The 23,128-nt window shown below is 45.2% G+C and overlaps 1 protein-coding gene and 1 pseudogene across 1 annotated transcript in view; both read left to right on the top strand.

Annotated features, from left to right (window-relative positions):
• COL4A5 (collagen type IV alpha 5 chain) overlaps positions 1-23,128 on the top strand; it is a 185,163-nt gene that overhangs the window by 160,473 nt on the left and 1,562 nt on the right. The window contains exons 42-50 of the mRNA XM_054995968.1: positions 7,540-7,673; positions 11,618-11,690; positions 11,844-11,915; positions 16,600-16,728; positions 16,911-17,009; positions 18,988-19,200; positions 20,405-20,582; positions 20,924-21,038; positions 21,942-22,114. Coding sequence (XP_054851943.1) covers positions 7,540-7,673; positions 11,618-11,690; positions 11,844-11,915; positions 16,600-16,728; positions 16,911-17,009; positions 18,988-19,200; positions 20,405-20,582; positions 20,924-21,038; positions 21,942-22,114 — 1,186 coding nt within the window. The remainder of the gene's footprint in view (positions 1-7,539; positions 7,674-11,617; positions 11,691-11,843; positions 11,916-16,599; positions 16,729-16,910; positions 17,010-18,987; positions 19,201-20,404; positions 20,583-20,923; positions 21,039-21,941; positions 22,115-23,128) is intronic.
• LOC129341780 (U2 spliceosomal RNA) lies at positions 20,336-20,493 on the top strand (annotated as a pseudogene).

The following is a 23,128-nucleotide window of genomic DNA, read 5'->3' as shown; positions in this document are numbered from 1 at the left end:
GTGGATAGACTACAACTTTACTCCTTTTAAAAAATCACCCACCTGAACTATTGCAGTATATTGCAGCCCTATACCAGCTGTAAAAATGTTCTCCTAAACATTTCTGCCACTTTAAACAACTTGCAGAATGATAGAAGTGTGGGAGCCTGACTGATGTCATTCCACAAAGTAGGAGTCGCCACATGTGTGGGCAGCTGTCAGTGTTATCCGTTTGCAAGTTAGCACCTTCAGAAGGCTTTGCTCAGATGAGTCAAGCTGATGCAGCAGATCATAGCAGGAGAGCCAGTCCTGCAGATATGTGGGTCTAAGGTAATGACGGCCTTTGTAGGTAACAGTACCTTTAATGGAACCTGGTAACTGATTGGTAACCAAAGGAGTGACTGCAGAATGAGTGTAATAGGCATACTTGGCTACCTTCCTTTAATTAACGAGCTGCAGCATTCTGTACCAACTGGAGTTTCCAAGTTGACTTCAAGGGATTCAATGCAGAATGTATTCAAGTAATCTAGCCTTGAGAGTACCATGGCATGGATCCAGTAAATGAGGGTGAGTTGAACAGCATCAATTGTGGGAAGCTCAGCGGCCTTCAAGACTTCGGCATTCCCAACCAGCATCGCCTCTGTCTTGTCAGGGTTCAGTTTCAACTTGTTCACACTTAGCCATTTAACCACAGCCATCAGGCAGGGGCTCGGCTTCTCTACAGCATTAGTGGGCGGCTTGGGTAAGTCACCAACATATTGATGAAAAACACCACAAACAATTTATCTTATGGACTTTGCATGGAGATTAAGTAGCATGGGGGAGTGAACTGAGCCTCACAGGGCAAGCCCCACACTGATGACAACTCGTCTCCAACAGCAACCCTCCAAGCCCAGTCCGTAAGGAACAATTTAAACCAGTCCAAACCACGTCCTTTGATTCCTGCTTCTACCCACCAAAAATCTCAACAAGATGGCATGGTTCACAGTATCAAAAGCTGCTGATAAATCAAGAACAACAAAGAGACATGGCCCTTGCCTACATTCAAATGTAGACCACCAGCTAAAGCCTGCAGGGCTCTCTCCGTCCCATAGCCTGGCCAGAAACCAGACTGAAAAGGATCTAGAGCAGATGAGTCATCCAGGAAAACCTGGAATTGTAACTTACTTTCTCAGTCATCTGGGCCAGAAAGTGATGGTTTAAACAGGAAAAAAAGTAATGGGTGGGTAACTGCCTCTTTGATGTACTGATGAAAGCCGTCCTCCTGAGTCATTGATATGTGATGAACATAAAGGATTCATTAACATGATCCTCACTTCTATCAGCCAGGATGGACAAGGATCCAAAGTGCAAGTGAAGGCCTCCACAGATCCCAAGGTCCTGTTGACATCCATCGCAGTAATTGAACTGAAATTGTCCATACGCAGGCCGGATGTACACAGGACCTTTCTTCTGTCTTTAACTATATTACAACTTGCATCCAAATTGCAATGTGCTTGAGGATTTTATCAGCAAGAAACCTCGCAAAAGATCACAACGAATCATGAGCTCCTAAGAACTGAAAGGCTCATACTGTCAAGTGCCAAAATACCTTGAACAACTGAGCCAGCTGCAAACTAACTGAGGCAGTGGGAGCGCAGGAGTAAAGTTTCTTTGTCACCACACATCTCATAGACCTTCCAGTGAGTTCTCTAGCACACTCTGTCACGTCCATTTTTCTGCCGGTGCCACTATAGCACTGCTTCAGAAGAACGAACGAACATTGGGAGGATTTAGCCCCAGAGCTCCTGCCTTGCTTTGTAGTTTGGCCCTTGCCCGGCTGATTATTATCACTAGGTAAGAGCAACAAAACCAAGACTTTTCTTTAATGTTTTTCCTGAGTCGGCTGCAGTGTTGTGCAGGAGGCTCTCTTGCGCAAAAATGTTGCTCCCGGGTACATTCTGACGGAGGTGCCTGATCGCCTGCTCCTTTCCCAGACTCCCAAGTCGCAGTTTTCCCAATCAGGAGAAGAGCAGCTTAAGCTCCTGTGAGTTTCCTGCTGCCCCAGCTCACTGTTCACAGGGTTAGACCCCGTGTTCAAAAACGCTGTGTGTGTGCCAGTTGCCTTTCGTTGGGACCCAGTCATGGACTGTTAGCACTGACTCTATGACTTTTATCTGCCGTTTTGTTGCTTGTTCATCCATTTTGTAGCAATCCTTTTAGACTCTTCATAGCCTGTCTGAGATTTCCCTGATACGCAATAATTTAGCGCCATCCCCAACTGTTTCATTTCTCACCTCTGTAGATCATTTGTGAATAAATTAAACAGCACTCACCAAGCATGGATCCCAGAGGTAGGCGTAGGACTGCCAGATCTCCTACTATGGCAGGAGGCCTCCCACCCCTGGATTCCAAGTTCCTACTGCTGCCGGACAGAATGCCAGGAGCAAAATGAGGGGGGAAGTGGCATCATCGCAACGTGACTTCTGTTTATGTACCTGGAAATGGCAACACAGTGTTAACATGCTGAAACATGGCATGCCCTGCCCCTACAAGCTCCCAGGTCTTGCCAACCCCAGGGGATGGGGATGTGAAGGTCCACTGCCCACAACCCTTCATTATTCAAAATCCTTCCCTCTGCTTCCTAGTTTCTGATCCATTACTGATCCATAATAGAATCTTGCAAAGAAGTAGGATACTAATGCAAAAAAAAAATCTCTTGTTGCTCAGGTAAAATTTATGCAGTGTAATTTGCAAGAAGTAAACTGCTTTCTCCACGCTGACAGACTTTCCTGGATGGGTTGCTGGAAGCATCCAAACTATTGTCACTGAAGGAGTGGCCAGCACTGCATTCCTTTGACCCATGGCACTTGATGAATTTTGTGCCAATTTCTCTTGCACAAATGTGATGTGCTGGAAACGTTTATTTTTTTCCTTTGGTGTAAAGTTAGCTTGCTTCTAATGAAACACAGAAAGTGTTTCTCATTGTGCCATGGAGTTCTGTTTAGAGGCTGTTGCTGTAGTCTCTGTTCTCATGCAGTGTTTGCCTAACCTGTTGAGCCTATTGGCTTTCCCTTGAATAGGCATGACGTGGCATACACATGTAATTAATCCAGAGGAGTTAGCCATGTTAGTCTGTAGTTGCAAAATAGTAAAGAGTCCAGTAGCACCTTTAAGACTAACTAACTTTATTGTAGCATAAGCTTTCGAGAACCACAGCTCTCTTCATCAGATGCATCGTCAGATGCGACTGGACTCTTTACTACATGTAATTAAAATGATGTATGTTTTGCTGTGATGACCTTTAAGAAACAAACCACAACTACAGGTAAAGACATAACCTTTATTCGTAGTTTAAATAGTTGTTGTGGGTCCCACAATCCAGTTTAGACATAATTTTTTTTAAAGAACAGCTGTATTTAATGCTGAAGTGCTTTAGTAGGGCACTGTGGACTAGTTTCATGATTAGGCTGCCAGTTCTAAAATGTCAAGATCTGTTTTGGTACAGATGTTCCTAAACAGCCATAGGATTCTTCCACCATGTAAGTCATAGCAGAACCTACATTATAATAGAGCATTCAGATTAATATAGCATTACTTGCAAAGGATGGAGAAAGAGAGAGAGAGAGAGAATACGCGCTCAAGGGAGATAAAACTGCCAGCTTCTAATATTTGTGTGTGTGGACAGCCAGAGGTGCCCTGGTTTATAACTGAATATTGCGTTGAATATGTATATTTTTTAATCATTTCACTGACATGAAAACATATGTTGTGGTCATGGGCTGTACCCCATCATGGCCCACCTCTCTCCCAATAACACGCTAGCCCTGCGTAAGAATATGTACTTTAGATTACTTAGGGATGACTTTCTATTGAAAGCGGGACACAGCAAGTAGCCGATTGTGGTTTTAACCCTTTTCAGACTCTCTATTATACCCAGAATATTCATAACAGATTAGATCCTGTGGATTTGTTCCGCAAGTGGCGGCATTTCCACCCGGTGCGCACAGCTTCCCCTGTGCTGGGGGGAAAGCGTTACGGTTAGCAGAGTGGATCGAGAGAGTCCAGCCTAGCCTTTATTATTGGTTAAATGCCTGCAGGTACCGAACCATGATGAAAGCACAGAGGGCGCCTTTTGTCAAGCTAATGATTTATGGAAGAGGACAGAAATACTTTTTTTTAAGACCCCTTGAACATGCATCTGAGCACTCTTCCACAGTCTACCCACCGTATCACGGTTTTAAAACAACAGCTCAAAACAAAAGCACAAGAGAAAAGTTGATGCAACAAAAGAAATAGCAACACTAAATTAATAATAAATGCGGCAGGGGTGGGGATTACAGTAACCTCTGTTGTAATACCTTGCCCAAAAGATGAATCCAGTAGCAATCTTTCTTAATATACATGCAACTGTATCCTAGCAGCCTATCAGACGCTCGTGTGAGTTACTGCTGCTGGCTGGCCTCTTAGGGCCAAGCTACAAGCGACGAATAACACTTGAACAGCAAGTGAACAGACTCATGTGTATTCCTCCCTGTTCACTTGCACTCCACTACGTGATCAAGTGCACTATGTGATCAAGTGGAGCGCAAGTGAACAGGGAGGAATACACGTGAGTCTGTTCACTTGCCGTTAAGTGTCATTCGTCACCTGTAGCTTGGCCCTCAGCAGTAGCCACCTCTCATTCCCACCCCCAGCAAGTGATCAAAGCTCTCCTCAAAGTGGGGGTTCTTTGAGATGGCAGAAGGTTGTGCCGCTTCCATATCAGGCTCTTGGGTCTCTTCTTTCCCGGCTGTACGGGAAGGAGGTGAGCTGAGTGAGCAGGATAAGGAAGCACTTGGCAGAACAAACAAGGATTGATGGCAAGTTCTCAACTGCTTTGCTCCTCCAGTTCCAAAATCTGTTCCTCTGCCAAAGGCGGGGAGAGAACTTCATGGTGGTCCTTCTCTGAAGACAGAGTTGCCCCAGACCATGCAAAGCTCAGGCATGGGCAGTCCTTCACACAGCTGTCAGTGAAATGGTTGCAGTAGCTTGCATCTTTATGTTGAATGGACGGATGGTCAACTGCGAATGTTGAATGGATGGATAGTCAACTGCGGGTTATTATATGAAATTCAAAACTTACCATGTTCGGGGTTTAATTCTCTGCCTTGCATTGGTCGTACCATGCCTAATCACCAGCGTCAGTTGAATATATACTTTATGCGAGGTAAATGCATATTAATGTGTCAGGAGAGTGAGGGGTTGTTGTTTTTTAATTGCATGCTTGTTTGCTATGCTGGAAATACAAAATATGCTGTTGAAATGGGTTTCAGTGTTTAGTGTCGATCTTTCATCTGTGCTGCTTCTAACCAGAAATCTTGTTTTGCACTGTGTGGTCTCTGATATCCCCCTAACATCGATCTGTGGGCTTTGGTGAACTCTGACCCCCATCCAGGTTCTCCAGGTTAGATTCTTCGCTTGGACAGTTTGCTTTGCTGCATTGCACTGACTGTAAAACAGAATTATTGTTGTCATTTTAACTCCCATTCAGCTATGATTTAGAGGGAGCGTGGTTAACCCTACAAAAATACATGGAAGAGGAATGGCTAATTGTTTTTTATTTATTAATTATAATTTTATTCCACTTTTTAGTTAGAGACTGGTTCTCAGAATGGTTTTCAGGAGCAACGATCTGGCAATTTAATTCAAATGTTCGGGGGTGGGGATTCTAAACTAGCTGCTCTTTTCCTCCTGAAAGGCTTCTGGAAACTGGAGGCAGCGGGCTTTCAGTGGAAACGGGGTCCAAGCAAGACAGGAAGCTGTTTCTGTCCCTTGCTTTGAGAGTCCCCTTGATGCCAAGTCTATATCACACCCAGATTTTCCTTCCCCAAACAGCTTTCCTACTGAAGCCTTCTAAATTAAAAGGGATAACTGGACTTAGGAGTTTATTTCAACATGCTTCTATTTATTTCCCAAACACTCTACTGTGGGTGAGAATTTTTTTTCTGTATTTTTGCATTCTTAATCTTAAATCTCTAAATTTGGGTCTATACGTTCATTAATAAAAACATTAATTTTGCTGCATTTGCAAAGATAGGCATCCCAACAGACTCTCCATTTGGTAGTTTCACATTTTAAATCTATCGTGGGCTTCCATTCTCTACCACGTTATTCAGCACACAGCAGTTCTAATGAATAATGTGCTTTTAGTTGGTTTTCTGTGATACAGAATTACATTTGCCCCCCAAGTCGAAATAAAGAGGCAGACACAAGGCTTTGGAAATAAAGGGCCACTTTTTATTTATGGTTGGTTTTCTGTGATACAGAATTACATTTACTAGCCTGTTGTTTGTGACTATCTAATGTTGATGATGTGCCTCTCAGTGTGACCAAAAAAATAAAATAGCCTGATCCCCTGACAGCCCCGTCTCTGTAACCTGCCTACCCGTGAAAGTGGTAGCTGTTGTATGGATGCAGACGCCCAGGGGTATATGCGCCCCTCCTTGACCTGGTCTCTTTGCTGCTAAGTTTGCCATTTCACTTTTCTTGTAGTCCCATCCAACCCCTGTTAATTTCCTTTGGGCCTGGTGGATTGTGTTCAGTGCGCACAAAGCAGGCCTTCAAACATTGCTTATAAAAAGCTGAGCGTGTCAGCAGGAGGCTCTGCGGTTCTGATTGATGGGTCTCTGTTTATCAGGATTTATTCTAAATCCCCCCTGCCCCCCACCCCCACCCCCCGATCTGCAGGGCCAGAAATTTTCATCATTTAATTTTAACTCCATTATGAAAGTCCGCTGACTTCTTTTTCTCAGGCAGTTCCAGGCCCCCATTGAGGACCCATTTTTTCTCCAGCACTCAGTGCAAAAGGGGGCAGAGGTGGAAAAGGGCCTCAATCCACCTCCTTCAAGCTCAGGAGCAAGGGTGTCAGGCGTCCTCCGCAGCCTGCTTTCCACCCACTTCGGATACCGCCTCCCATGGCGAATGTGCTCCTTTGCACCTCCTGCTCCCCCAGCCTGAGGCCAGGAATTCCCCCTCAGGATCCTGCTCTGGGCTAGCATTAGGCTGATTCTTCCTCCACTCCTGCGCTGCTGGGCGAGCCAAGGAGCCTCAAGGGGCCCTGCCCTACCAATCAGCTGTGCAGTGGGCCCGGAAGTCTTAAAGGATCCTAGCGTGGAGTCGACTGTGGAGCTGATAGGCTGCACCTCTGCACCACTTGATCCTTAGTTCCTGCCAATCAGGGATGGAGAACCCACCACCCCAGTGAACTGAAATGACATCAATGAGTATGATTACTGGAGGTGAAGCTAGTTGTCCAAAACGGGCCTAGCTTTCTCTGCACGGCTGAATCTAGCAAAACAAGGGGATCCATTGCAGCGGAAGGCTTCAACGACCTCAGGGCCCACTTGCTGGCCTCACCTGGCTTCAGATCAGCTCCACTGTGAGCATGAAGTTTTGTGCATCCATAGCACCGGAGGAAACCAAAAGAGCTTGGCCCTTCGGCAAATGTCCATGTAGCCCTTGTGTCCTTTGTGATAGAAGAGTAAATCTCAAAGGGGCCAAGGCGCACTGATTCACATCCTTCTGTTCTGCAATGTCAAGGTCTGCCTGGTCCAGAAGGTGCCCGAGGACCCCCTGGAACTGGACAAGTTAAAGGAGAGAGGGGCAACCCAGGCCTGCCAGGTCAGCCGGGACCGAGTGGTTTAAAAGGAGATCAAGGCCTACCTGGGCGCCCGGTAAGTAGGGAATGAAAAACCTTGCTTCTAAAGTGGTGACTGGTTTCGAGAACAAAAGAACTAGATGTGGAAAGTGAAACTTGCAGAAACGCGTCCCTTTTTTAAAAATGTGAGGCCAGATAGTAAAGTTCTAGTCCTCCTGATTAAGTGGTGGGCTCATCTCCAGAGTTCATTTCCAAATTTGTCTTCAGGAAAGCAGAGCTTTCTGCAAAACAATTGGCGAATGGCTTAGCTCTCCCCAAGCTACTCTTCCTTCATGGCTGCAGTTAACAGCGGTAGCTGGCCAGAAAGCCATTCATCTGGCAAACAGGGTTGCCAAACCCAGTTTGAGAAACTCCTGCAGATTTAGGGGATGGGCAAGATTTGAGGACTGGAGGGTCCTCAGCAGGGTGCAATGCCATACAGCCTACTCTTCAAAGCAGCCATTTTCTCCAGGGGAACTGATCTCTGTCATCTGGAGATCAACTGTAATTCCAGGAGACCTCCATTAGGTTGGCAACCCTGCAGGCAAGTGGGAGCATCTCTCTGTCTAGGCCTTTCTCTTTCCTCCAAGTGGCTTGGGGCTAGGGTTGCCAGGCCCCCTTGCCCTCCTGGCGAGAGAGGAGGACCTGGCACTGACAGGGAGTCGACTTCCCGATTTGGGCTCCTGTGATGTCCCCACCGCTGGGTCCGATGACATCACTTAAGGAAGTGATGTAAAAGGTGAAAGATTTATATGATCTGAAGAGAGCCTCTTCTCCGGCTCCATTGAATCAGGTTTTAAAATTGAATCCAATGGAAGCCTGGATCTCTATAGAAAGTTTTTTTTCCTCACCATTTTCGTTATCAGTAACCATCTGGTCCGCTGCTAAAAATAGGCCTGCTTTGATTTCCTCCAACCTCCTATTAGACAACATGCTTTACAGCTGGGACAAATATAGGAACGTCTTAGCTCCAGGTATTTCTCCCTTAATGTCCTTCATTAATCAGGATGAGTTTCCATCAGGAAAGGATTTAAGTGAATTTAGGGAATGGAGATACTCTGGTTTGTCGATGATTATTAATTGGATTAAAGATGGGGCAATCCTAGATAAATCCATAATGGAAGAAAGGTTTGGAATTAAGATTTCTTGGTTTAGATATCTTCAGTTAAAATATCTGATCACTAATCTGATCAGGTCCAAGGATTTGCTTCGGCTACTAACCCCATTTGAGGAAATAATTTGGAACGGGAATGATGGTAAACTGGGCATGATTTCCGCCCTTTATAAACTTTTACTAATGGCAATACATAAAGACCCTTTACCATACCAAAAAAAATGGTCTGACTCTTTAAAACTGGTCATTTCGGAATCTGATTGGAAACAGATATGGAATTCCCCCTCCAACAAATCCCGTTGTTGGAACATTAAACTCCAATTTTACAAGTTGTTGTCCAGCTGGCATTTAACACGATCCAAATTGAACCGGATAAACAGGTCTTTGAGCCCATTATGTTGGAGATCTTGTAAGCAGGAAGGCACAGCTCTACATATGTGGTGGGAATGCCATCTTGTTCAGGATTTTTGGAAGGCAATTTCATAAGGAGATATCCAACATGATGGGTCTTTCATTGCCATATTCCCCGGAATTTTTGTTAATGGATTTCTGGGCTGGTTCTCTGCTTGATAAAAATACTAAATCTCTGGTTTCAATTTTGGTTGCCTTTGCTCGTTTGGTTATTGCTAGGAACTGTAAATCCCTCACCGAATCACTGCTCAAAAAATGGCACCAGAAGATCTGGGAGCAATATTTGATGGGTAGGATTATGCATAATCCATTCTTTGGGGACTTACATATGGTAGTTCCTTTATTCGAGTATGATAAAATATGGAAACCAGCTCTGGATTTTATATGTGCTACAGGTGTAATTCCCTCAATGCAACAAAGTTTAGATGTTTGCTCTTTGTGATTCTTGGGTTTGTAACAGATTGTGAAGTGTAGTCTCTACTGCTGCTTTCCATGGTTTAATTTTATGATTTTTCCTCTCTGTATCTCATGGTTTTATGGTTCCTTTTAGTTTGTATCATTGTTTATATGATTACATTTATTTATAATAAAAAAACTTCAGGAAGTGATGTCATCGCTGCCAGCAGGAGCGTGCCCACTGCATGCTGGCCCATGAGGACTTTCGCCTCCTGGGCCCATTCTGGCAGCCCTGCTTGGGGCCAAACTAGATGTTATGGCACTCATAGGGTTGCCAACTCCAGGTTGGGAAACTCCTGGAGATTTTGCATGTGGAGCCTGTGGAAGGCATCGTTTGGGGAGGGGAGGGACTTCAGCAGGGTATAATGCCATAGAGTCCACCCTCCAGAGCAGCCATTTTCTCCAGTGGAACTGATCTCTATGGCCTGGAGATCAGTTATAATTCCAGGAGATCTCCAGCCACCACCTGGAGGTTGGCAACCATACATGATGGCCATGGGTCCAACCCACATCTGCCAGTGCCATTTTAGAGGAGAACTGAGCAATCTGAAAACTGCTGTGAGGGCCTGATCCTGACTGAGCCTGTGGTGTGTCAGCTCCATGTGCTCTTGTTTTCCCCATGCCTTTTCAAATGCTAAACAACGCCCCCCCCCACAAACACACACACACTGTTTTATTTGGTACTTCAAAAGGCATTAAGGGGGACAAGAGTTCATGGGGCTGATGTAGGATTGCCAGCTCTGGGTTTGGAAATTGCTGGAGATTTGGGAGGTGGAGCCTGGAGAGGGTGAGGTTTGGTGTTGGAAAGGCCTCAGCGGGGTATAATGCCAGAGAGTCCACCCTGCAAAGCAGCCCTTTTCTCCGGGGGAACTGATCTCTGTGTCCTGGAGATCAGTTGTAATTCCGGGAGATCTCCAGCCACCACCCAGAGGCTGGCAAACCTGTGCTGATGCATTGCCTCAGGTAAGGCATATAGATGCTGCTTGAAAAAAATGTCCAGGGCACTGGGGAAGGGTGAAGCAAAGAGGTGGGGAGATAAATGCTCTTCTTACCTATCAGCCCAATAACCAGTTGACCAACCGCTACCAGCGACAACCATAAAACATACACACCGAAAGAGGGAAGAATGTGGGGATGAGCTCTGCGTTGAATAGAATTGAAGGTTGCAATCTGCTGTGGCATGTGCTCTGAGCACATGGACTGTGACTTTTGGTAGCATCTCATATTCTGACTGTTATGGGGAATAAGCTTTTAAAGGCATGCTAAAAATTCACATAAGGGAGTAAGTTTCAGTTAAGGCGTTTCCAGCTGGGTCAGTGGAAGCCATTACGGGACTGGCCGCATTGGAAAACCTAAGAGGCACAGCCTGGGGACCTTTGAAATGTTGCTGAAGGTGCTGAACATGCCCTTCGGTTTGCAGGCTGTGGCACTGGATGTCAGGGCTTGTCGCTGCCACCTCTGGGCGGGGCCCCAGCTGGGCCGGCCCTGGCATCAGAGGGGCGCCAGAGATACTGCAGGACCCTGCTCTGTGGAAGGAGGGGCGGTATACATCACCCAGACTCCCTCTCAGTCCACTCGCTGGCCTGCTCAACCTGGCCTGCTTACCCTCTGCGTCCTCCTTCATCTCCTCCTTCCAGAACTCTCCTCCAAGCCTCCACTCTCTCACTGCTCTGCTCCCACCCCATCACCCCTTACTCACACCCACCACCCCAGAGCTCTTCCTAGCCACCTTATATAGGGCTTCCTTTCCCCGCCCTGCCCTCCTTCTAGGCTTGTTCCCTCTCCTGACGGCCCAGCTGTGCCTCCCCTCAGGTGTTTCCCTCCTACCACTAATCCCTTCTTGGCTTCCTTGCCTCGCTGGCAGAGTGGGGTTGAATGCGAGCCATCCCCAGCTGAGGTCTCCTTGGCCTTGCTCACGAGGAGCTGCCCCAGCCGGCTTCTGTGCTGCTGAGCATGCCATTTTGTGGATAAAAGTAATCACTGCCATTGTGTTGTCCTAGGGTGAACCTGGCCATCCCGGTCTGAACGGAATGAAAGGAGATCTCGGGGTTCCAGGGGTCCCAGGATTCCCAGGTATTTAAAAGGCAACTTCGCAGAACCTCTTTCCAGCAAGCAGAAAAGCAACCTAGCGGGGCAGCCTGCTGCAAGCACTCAGACTAGCAAGCACTCAGGGTGCAAGCACTATTTTTTGCACCGTGTATTAACTGCAAGGTTTTGGCCTTTCAGGTATGAAGGGGCCCCCTGGACCTCTGGGACCAGCTGGCCTCTCAGGGGATCCTGGACCCCCCGGATCTTCAGGTAAGAACTGTGTGTCATATAACTCATCAACAGCAAACAATCTATGGAATACCTTTTATTAGGACTGGCCGCAGGGACACAAAACAATGTGCAAGTTTTCAAGTTCTGCAGAACTCTTGCTCAGATTGGATGTTACAAAAGGAGAAAAAGAGGTGGGGGAAAGAAAGAAGTTCTAGGCCATGATTTTAAAGGCCTATTCTCACCATCTTTGTACTGAAAGCTGGTTAGTAAGGAGATGCTCCCTGGTGCCTTTGATATCAGGTTGCACCCTAGTTCCTCTGAACCAAAACCCGCAAAATAATAGTGTCCCACCAGTGGAATGGCAAAGGTCAGCAGTCTTCCTTACGTCTCTCTGACGCCAAGCAAAATTTAAAGCAGAGAACAAAGGAATTACTTGATAGCCTATATATCAACAGGTCGGGATATATATTAAAGGTGATGCACAAGGCAATTAAGCTGAATAAAGCCAAATTGGTTAGTTTTACCACATGTTGTGGGCAAAGCCTCCTACACACAATCTCTTCCTAGTTCAGCCTGTTTGAGTTGACCCATCCCTCTGGTGAATTCGGGTCTTCCAAAAGGAGACAGAAGTTGTTTGCTGCTGTACCGGTCCAAAATGAAAACTTGTATAATACACGTAACGCCTTTTATTAGGACCAGCTACAATGCCACAGAGCAGCGTGGAATCTTTTGAGTTCACCAGAACTCTTCATCAGGCTTGATGTTAAAAAATAAAACATTAAAAAAGAGATGAAAGGGGGGAAGCAATATTTCAGGCCGAGATTTTAAAGGTCTGTTCACATGAAAACTAAGAAAAGAAAATGTGGAACCTTCCTAGCCATTTCATTTGTTTATGTATGAGCATTTATTACTCTTTAATAAAATACCCTCCAAGATAAATTTTGTACTAAAATTAATGAGACAAAAAAATACCTAGATTAAAACAGCCAAAAGCAAAGCTGACCACAGCCAGAATACGGGCACTGGACAAATACAGGTAGGGATGCACGTTCCATCATGAGGATAAAACCATAGAGAAGAGCTTTTCTCGTAACCATTGGCCTATATTCTGAAGACAGGTGCATGGAGAAGGGCTTGAGAAGATGGTCTCAAGTGATATAACTTGGAAAGGAGAGCAGTGGCACAGGTAGCATTACTTAATCTGGAAAAAAAACTATAAACAGATTATACAATGGAAGAAAAAAGAGTATACTCCGAAGCTATGGAAGGTATTTATTCAGGCAGTAAAACAAAATAATTCTGCATTATTTTGGAAGCTCACTGATGTTAGGAGGCCTAAGATGCCTTCACCTCTGGATATGCACATTTCATCTGAAAGCTGGACTGCCTTTTTCCAGAATCTTTATGAGGATCACAGTCAGCCCACCTCACCTGGAAATATTGAGAATTTTCTGGTTTGGCTCCCAGTCAGCCCATCAGAAATAAGAGCCCACATTTCTTGATTAAAAAATGGGAAGGCACCAGGACTAGATTGAATACCTCCCGAAGCACTAAAAGAGAATGTAGACTGGTGGGCACAATTCCTTGCAACTCTGTTCACATATATGGATCAAACTGGTTGAATTCCAAAGCAGTGGGGGACTGCTATTGTTGTCCTTATGTTTAAGAAGGGCAATAAAAGTAATCTAGCAAACTATAGGCCCATAAGCCTATTAAACAGCATTAGTAAAATATATGCAAGGCACCTCTTAGACAAATTTAAACTATGGTTAGAACAAGAAGAAATCATCCCTATGGAACAGGCAGGCTTTAGGATAGGAAGGTCGACGGCGGCGGAGCACTGTCTGGTGTTGCAACAGCTAATTGAAAAATATGCCGCCAAAGGTTCACCTTCTCTTTATGCCGCCTTCATTCATTTGAAGGCAGCTTTTGATTTCATCTCAAGACAGAGATTGTGGCAAAAACTAGAGGCCTCTGGCATAAATAAAAGACTGCTATTTCTTATTCGTGCCCTGCATAAGGAATCGTATCTCAGAGTGCGATGCAGTAAAAACCTTCAAGGGAGTTAGGCAGGGCTGCCTTTTGGCCCCTATGCTATTTAACTATTCTATCAGTGATGTGGTGAAACATACGACTGACCCCCAACTTCTATCCACCAAAGTTAGCTTCGCGTCATTTGCCAATCCTGCTTTATGCCGATGATGGGGTTCTTTTGTCCAGATCCCCAGTAGGACTGCGAAGGGCACTAGACAGATTTTCAACTTACTGTGATAAAGAACACCTAGTAATCAATTTCGATAAAACAAAAGTGTTGTCATTTGGTAGACGTCCTAAGAAGCGCTCTTGGATGATAAAAGGGAATCCAGCAAGCGAATAAATTTATATACCTGGAGGTGGAGATACAGGACTCGGGTGCCAACACAGTGCATTGCAGTTTGATAGCGGAGAAAGCCAAAAGGGCAATCCACGCTATTCTGAGATTTTTCCATTCTAAGGGGGGCTTATATGTCCTGGCAGCACTTAAGCTGTATCAAGCCAAAGCCCTGGCGCAACTTACATTTGGCATTTATCTCAGCATTTCTGCTGATCATTTGTGTGTTTTTGACTCAATCCAAATTTATTCGTGCCATTCTACACGTTCTGCCAGGTGTGCCAAATGCTCTTCTATGCCTAGAAACAGGCCAAATGAGAATTGGAGCCAGAATTCTACTATCCTCTGCCTATCAGTGGATTAAGGTCTGTCCCAACCGAAAAGGCCTTCTCCCTCTGATAAGGCAAGATTCTTATCAGCCCAGGGGATGCGGCTGGTTAAGACCAATTTAGAGAAAGTGGGTCTCTCACCGGACAATCTTTCGACGCAGGGCAGTGCCCAGGCAAAAGGTATAATTAAAACAAGGGTTAGAAATATAGAGTGCCAACGAGATCTGATTCAGTCTCCCCAGGGACACGAGGGAATCCAGATATGTCATGGATATGGCCAAATATCTGAACCACACGCAAGCACCTCACAGGCTTACTTCCAATATGGGGTTTCCATATTCGCATTTTCCAACTCTGTGTAGGAAAGCTGCAGCCCACATGCATGATTCAAAACTGTTTAACAGTCAGGAGAATTATGTAAGCCCCTTTGGGGCCCAATTGAAGGGAAAGGCAGAGTATAAATGAAGTAAATAAATACATAAAAATTATTAACATGCATTCATTTTAATTTTTTTTTTAAATGGAGGAAAAGGGGAGAATTATGTAAGCCCCTTTGGGTCCCCATTGAGGAGAAAGGCATGGTATAAATGAAGTAAATAATAAATAAATATGGTGAGCATATCCTAAAGACAGTACATTCTTTTTTCCCCTTCCAATAGAGGAAAAATAAGCATAAATAAAACAAGACATGTACCTAAGGACATCTTGCTTGGGTTCTAGCTAGAGTTCGTCAAAAGATATCTCCTAATAAACTGGGTTTGTTCCATTCCCATGCAACAGAATATTTAAATTTTTGAAAATATTTAAGAAACAACCTGCCTGGCAAAAGTGGAGTCAGGAGATTGGCCCTCGCCTCCTGGTGCAAGGGCCCAAGCAAAAAGTACATCCTCCATTGATCTGGACCCACAGATTCAAAAACTGCAAACTCCAAACAGTTCCAATATCTTTTCAGGACACTGGAAGGTCCTTTGAAGCTGTATAAAAGCTTTGATCAGGTAACATGTGTCAAAAAGTGAGCTGTGACTCACGAAAGCTCCTACCCTACCACAAATTTTGTTAGTTTTATAGGTGCTACTGGACTCTTGTTCTTTTCAGTTGCTCCAGACAGACTAACATGGCTGCCCATCTTGATGGAACAAAAAGAATGACCAAAAAAAACACAGGTTATGAGAAGTCTTAAAATAGCATGGGAGAAAAGACTGAATTTAGACCCTCATCAAAGCAGACTGCATTTCAATGGTATAGAGTCAGGTTTGAAGTAAAAATGGGGTGCTGTCCATTGACTTTGATGCTGAGTTTCTTCCAGACAGGCTGGCATCCAGTAAAAGCTTGTTGCTTACTACAAATTTCCATGGGTGATTTTTCTGCTCCAAGAGACTTTTCTTAGATAGTCTTAAGATTGACTATCCTGCAACAGTGGAAGGGAGGCAGAAAAGCAAGCCCTCTCGTGGCAGCTGCTGGTCGCCTGCTCTGCAAAGGAGTGACAGCTGCTTACTCACAGCCAGGGCTTTTTTTCAGCTGGAACGTGGTGGAACGGAGTTCCAGAACCTCTTGACAAATGGTCACATGGCTGGTGGCCCTGCTCCCTGATCTCCAGACAGAGGGGAGTTTAGATTGCCCTCCGCGCTGCTCCAGCAGTGCGGAGGGCAATCTAAACTCCCCTCTCTCAGGAGATCAGGGGACGGGACAACCAGCCATGTGACCATTTTCGCCGAGGGCAATTTAAACTTCTAAAAACTCTCCCCTTGTTCCAGCTGACCCAAAGTGACGTCTTTGGCCTTGGGAGCATGCACGCGCTTTGTGCGCACATGTGGCACCAGGGGCACCACCTCCCGCCAAGAGTTGTCCCCTGTGCTGGCAACCCATTGAGTTCCACCACCTCTTTTCCCAGAAAAGAACCCTGGTTCTGATATAATCTTGTTTGCTGCAGTCCCCTTTAAGCAACCATACAGGAAGCCAACCAGCTGGGCAAGTGGCTCCATTTAGTATTCTCACACTTTAGGTTACCTTTATTTTCTCCTAGGTCCTCCCGGAATACCTGGCCCAGCTGGTGAAACTATTGTAATCAAAGGTGACCAAGGTCCACCGGGTCTCCCAGGGCAGCCTGGACTGAAAGGCCTTCCTGGGCTACCAGGCCAACGAGGATTGCCAGGTACGTACTTCCGTCAAGATATTAAAAAAATAAAACTCAGAGCCCACTAAAATAATCTAAATAAGTATTTTATTTTAGAGTAATCTAAAATAATCAATTAAGTATTATTGCCAGTGAAACTCCTCAACATAATTGCCAAGAGTTTGCAAAAAGTCCATTATAACTTGTAATTTTTTGTCTAGGTCCAATTGGTATTCCTGGTGATGCTGGACGAGACGGGCCGCCTGGATTTGAGGGTCAAGCAGGGCATAAAGGGGAGAGAGGTCTTCCAGGGCAGCCAGGTATGGCAAGCAGCCCCTGTTCAGGAAAGTTTGCATGCAGAAATGTAATTGGTTAGCCATGAACGCCTGTTGTAGTATAGTTACGTTTTATGTAAGATAATATATTTTATCGAAGATCATCACAGCTGGCTACAAGAACATCTAGTTTTTAGTGGCAGAGTAATGGCAGAGTACACTGCATGCAAAAGTTAAAACCTGAGGTTTAATTATTGGCATTTCCCACTAGATCTTGGGTAGCGTGGCTCAGAGTAGTGTGGCACAGAAAATAGACACTTGGATTAGTACTGGAGAGAACTCAGTATCAAATCTTCCACTTAGCCATGAAACAAACTGACTCTGCTCACATGGCTGCTGTGAGAATGAAATGGAGGTAAGCTTCATATGCCAGTTTGAGCTCTTTGGAGAAAGGGATGGATAAAAATCTAATAGATAGATGATACGTAGATGCAGAGAAGAGCTGTGCCTGAAATCTCAGGGAACTGTTATCCATTGGAGCAGACCGGTAGTCTGCTATGCATAAGGCAACTTCAGGTGTTCATCTGCTCGTAACCTAGGAAGTACAGCTGTGTTTAAAAGAGCAAGATGTTTTGATGCCAGGGCTGGCCCAAGGATTTGGGGCATCCAGTGCTAGGGTGTCCAAGCCACATACACCATGCAGCAGGGACACAGCATCCCCCCTCCTCACCCTCTGCACCACAGCAAGAAGGAATTGCCTCCCCCCATCGCTTGCTGGCAATGGGGTGAGACTCCACCCTCCTCCCTCCTTGCACTGGCCACAGCAGAGAGGGAGGGCCTGCCCGGCCCTTGCTGCACCCTCCCCATGGAAGGAAGGGGCAGGCTTTCCCTTGGCCACCCACTGGGGATGGGGATGCACCTCAGGGCAGACCCCGATGCTGCAGAGGGGCTGGTTAGCACCCGTCCATCCCTGGTGCCCTAGGCGATTGCCTCCGACCACCTAGTGGATGGGTCAGTCCTGTTTGAGTCTGTTTCGTTTTACAGATGTCACCTGGCTGAAAGGCAACCTAGAAAAAGAATAAAACACATGGCTACGGTAATTTAAAAAGAAAGTTCTCTTTCTGCAAGTGGCCATCAGCAGATACAAGACACGGCAGAGGAGACATAAACTGGAGTGGGGAACTCATCAGTATAGAGTTGTTGGGAGTTGAGGGGCGTGGGGAACCAGCCTAACCTAGAGAGCGTGCAAAAAACAGGATTCCATGAAGTCAGTTGGCCGGGATGGGTGGGTGGGTGTGTGTGTCTAGAGTTAAGCCTGCATGAGCTGGAAGTAGGAAAGCAAGATGTTTATCCAGAGTGCTAATATACATTAGGCCAAAGGTATGGACTGAGGGTATGCATGTCAAGGGAACCTGGGTCTGGGTGGCCAGTGGGCTGGATTCAAACTACGCTCGCCGTCTTCACCAGTTCCCCCTTTGTGCTGCAGACTTCATGTTGTTCCGCGGGGTCCCCTGTGCCCCCTGAGCAGCATTTCATGGAGATCAGGGGGCTGAAATGAGAGAAGGGATGCTGGGAGTTTCCATTCTGCTGGTTACCTGCCTTGAAACCCCTCAAGGGGTCACTATGAGACCATTGCAACTTCCTAATGCACAGTTATTATTATTAAATGATTAAAATAAAATAAATTGAAATAGTAATTGTCTAGATGTTGAGACATTTATCTTTGGTTAACTGTAAAAAGTCAGGGTTAAATGCTGATTGCTTACCCAGACCCAGCTTGATTTCCTCCCCTGGTTGAAATGTATACGGTAAGAAAAGCAAATTCTCCCCCATCTACTCAGTCAGGGCACAGTTTGCTGTTTATTTCAGAGAAGCTATAAATGCCTTTCACCTACATCAGCCTACCAAGTGTGACATCTAGTTTTCAAAAACTTCAGTTCACATATCTTTGCATCTTCCGTTGTGCACAGTGAAGATGGTTTTCTTGGAGGATTTATTCACTTTGTTTATTGCTTACAAACAGGTTTACGTGGATCACAGGGTCTTCCTGGACCAGATGGATTGCAAGGCCCACCTGGTCCACCTGGAACTGGTTCAGTGGCTCATGGATTCCTTATAACTCGCCACAGCCAGACGACAGATACACCTTTTTGTCCCCAAGGAACAGCCAGGATCTACGATGGGTTTTCTCTTCTCTATGTGCAGGGAAATGAGAGAGCTCACGGGCAGGACTTAGGTAAGAGGTACTGTTGACTGTCAAGGAAAGGGTTACTGTTGGCAAAGGAAATGCAGAGAGTTGCTTTGGCTGCTTGTAAGTTCCATCCCTTTTGCAGATTTTCTTCCCAGCCACTAGAAATTAGTCTTTACATGCTCTATTTTTTAAAAAACTAGACCCTCCCCCCTTTTGATGAATTTATGCATTTAAAAACATAGAGTACAAGATCTCTTAAGAGTTAAGGCATGATTGATTGACATAAATTGATCAGAGGTTACCCCTCTACCCACCCACCCCCATCCTTTTCCTCTGTTGGGAGAGAGTCTGAATATTCTCTCCTTTGTTATCTATTTTAAGTATTTGCAAAAATGTAATTTTTGTGTCCATACCAATACTATATCCTGAAATAGAACAAATGAGATGTATGTTTTGAAAGCAACCTATGGAGGAGCATTCCTGGACTAGAGGTACTACCTGCTGTCAATTGGCAGCAGGTCCCGAAGGTCTCGGGCTGGGTTCCTTCCCAGCCTTGATACTGTTTTAACTGGAAATACCAAGGATTCAAACTGTGACTTTCTGCATGCCTGGTTGTTTCTCTCCTATAAGATGCTTCCTCCCAAGTGTTCCCATTTATTTAGTACCTATTTTAATTAAAAAAAATTGGCTTTAGGGGTTGTATGGAGATCCTGTGTTATCATGAGACACAAAAGTTGTTACCTCATTCATATAAAACAAGTAGGAGACCCATGGACACTTGCAGGGAAGGGGAAACCCCTCTGTCCCCATTGATGCCAGCCCCTGCGCCTGGGGTCTGCCGGACACTGGCCAGTTGATCCTCTCTATTAGCTGCCCGGTCAGAGCTTCAGGGGTGCTCTTTCAGACCCAAACCACTCCCCCATGCAGGTAATGTGGGAGGACACTTGGTGGGCACGCATTAATCATCTCATGCAGCACGGAACCTTAATTCTCTGTTTTGAAGTCTGCCCATGCACATCTCCTAGTTCCCCCAGTTTTGCAGGAACCTCTCCCCTATCCACGCCTGGCCCTAATTTGTAGATGTTTTGATCTGCGTCCTGGAGCCAAGTTCAGCACTATATGTGTGACATTCCGTTTCAGTTTATTCAACAGCCCATAGGCCGTATTCTCTAACAAAGTTCTTGCTTCTTGGCCTTTTGGCTAAGATCAAGTGTAGTATATGTGTGATGTGTGTTTTTTTATTTCTTAGGCACTGCTGGTAGCTGTCTCCGCCGTTTCAGCACGATGCCCTTCATGTTTTGTAACATCAACAATGTTTGCAATTTTGCGTCAAGAAATGACTATTCCTACTGGCTGTCAACTCCTGAGCCAATGCCAATGAGCATGGAGCCATTAACTGGAAAGAACATCCAGCCTTTCATTAGTCGGTGAGAGATCAGAACGGAGGCCGAACATCCTTCCAAACGGAGCCTAGTCATGTTGATGAAAAGGCTAATGACAGGGGCTGCAGAAAGCACTGAGAAGCGATATCAGTCCTTACATAGAGTATCAGTGGGCCTGACATTTTACAAATTACAAGAAGGCAGGTCTTTGTCCTGAGGAGCTTACAATTGAAAATTTGAGGCAACAAAGTGAAATGATGGGAGGATAAATGAGACCACTCCCAATGCATGTCCTTAGCCCTAATTTTAATAGCAGAAAGGGAATGATGATTTCTCCTTCTGGCATTCTTTTAACTTTTTTCCCCTCTTCTTTTTCTTTTCTTTAGGTGCACAGTTTGTGAAGCTCCTGCTGTGGTGATAGCAGTCCACAGCCAGACCATTCAAATCCCGCCATGTCCGCAGGGCTGGGCCTCCCTGTGGATTGGCTATTCTTTCATGATGGTTGGTGCTGCCTCTAAAATGTTCTGTAACGAGGCTGCAGGCTTTTGCCAGTCTTTGTCCCCATCCTTGTTCCTCAACGTTGTAGGATAAAAGAGGAATGCTCAGAAAGACGAGAAGGAGGGCATGTTAACAGAAGAGGTTCCTCTGTTAAAAAACATGGATATGGATTTTTTAAAGAATGTAACCAGCTGGCTCAAATGCCATTAAATGCAGGAAATACAGAATGTGACGTTAATTGATAAAATTAATATAGAATCAACATAAATATAGCACTAGTTGTGGCTTGTAGATAGGAGATGCAGCTTGGAAACGGGGGCTTCTTCACAAACTATTATACCAAGTACTTTTGCTTCAGCAAGCATGAAGATGCTTAAAGACAAGGGAGTAGTTTCAGGGAAAAGCATACATATATTTCAGCTGCTCTGGTCTTTGTAGAGACTGCATTCAGACATCATGATAAATTCTGGCTTGATCAAACCCAGTTAGCTGTGTCATCAGAATGCAAACAGTCCAACAAACCGGAGTTTGTTAACTGGCACCCAACAAGGATTTCAAATTAGAGTTTGTAGCCTGTTTGTTAACCACAACATCTGTAGCAACATCTGTATTGAGAAGCCATGTTTTCTTAAGTAGAACTACCCTTGGCAAGCCCTTATCTACAGAGGTAGCAGGGGAAGCAGGATAGCCTCACTGCTAGGAGAGGTGGTAAGAAGTAGACAAAGACCAGGGTCTTATATTAAGTAGAGTATGTTACATCAGCCACAAACCGTGATGTGTTACAGCATGTATGTAGCACTGTCTTCATCGCCATCGGAAAAAAAATACATATTGGGTTCCTCTGGTGCCATGCTTTTTTCCTGCAGATCATAGCAATGAAACTGACTTTGTCATATTGTCTCCTAGCACACCAGTGCCGGTGCAGAGGGATCTGGGCAGGCATTGGCCTCCCCTGGCTCCTGCTTGGAAGAGTTCCGCTCAGCTCCTTTCATTGAGTGCCACGGTCGAGGAACTTGCAATTATTATGCCAATTCATACAGTTTCTGGTTGGCTACTGTGGAGGTGGCAGAAATGTTTAGGTAAGGAAGTGTTCTTTTCTTCTCATTTCTTTCTTCTTCTTCATCGTCGTCATCTCCTTTTTGAGAAAATTACTGGGTCAGTTCCAAAGGGGCCTTCTAGCATGCAGAGTCTTCTGCATCCAGTTAGCCCTTTAAAAATACCTTATGCTATGTGAGAAAAGTGAAGCTACATCCAGCAAAGCTCTTCTGCTTGTGCAGAAGTGTTTTCCTTCTGCTCACTGATCTTTGGATGCCACCCCTAAGTTGGATTTATCGCATTGTCTTTTATTAATATGTTTCATTCATTCGTTCACTTACTTGCTTCTTTTATAGTCTACCATTCTCACTGAGACTCAAGGAGGATCACACAATTTTTAAAAATGCAGTAAGAATGGTGTAAAACATGCAACCAATAGTGATTACAACTGGATAGGAAACAATGCCCCAAAACAGTATAACAATTATCATATATCTAATCACAAATCAGGCTATAGAGTGTGGATTAACAGAACAGCAAAATGGAGCTAGGGACAGATAGAACAGATTTCTCTACAAATGTGAAAGCAGTCCCAAGTTTTCAGAAAAATCTGAAATACATCAGGGAATTAAAACTTCCCAAAATAATAAAAACAGCACTTGTAGCTTTAAGAAAAGAGCCCACTGAACTCTCAGTCACCATTTTAGAGGTTGCTAGGCAACCACAATATTGTTGAGCCTTCCAAACCCTGGTATCTGTAAAGAAAACCCATGGGGGAAATAGGGGTGGATTTGGAGACTAAAACAACCCTGCGAAAGGCCCCGTCCCCCTCCCCTTTCGTGTCCCCTGAAGGAGGAGGAATCATGTAGAACTGGACTGGTGATGACCCCCAAAGTTGTGAAATTCAGTAGTATCCCTAATAACAAGATCTGGGAAAGGCATGTGCCTGGAGAGCTGCCAGTGGTGAGAATGTGCAATGGGCTCACTCTGCATAGGACACACACATGAAGCTGCCTTATACCAAGTCCATTGAGCAACCAACCCTCCGGGATTCAAGC

The sequence above is a fragment of the Eublepharis macularius genome, chromosome 13 (assembly GCF_028583425.1).
Source record: "Eublepharis macularius isolate TG4126 chromosome 13, MPM_Emac_v1.0, whole genome shotgun sequence".
NCBI classification, from domain to species: Eukaryota; Metazoa; Chordata; class Lepidosauria; order Squamata; family Eublepharidae; genus Eublepharis; species Eublepharis macularius.
Note: the sequence above shows the minus strand (reverse complement) of the source record. Positions and strands in the feature narration are given on the sequence as shown.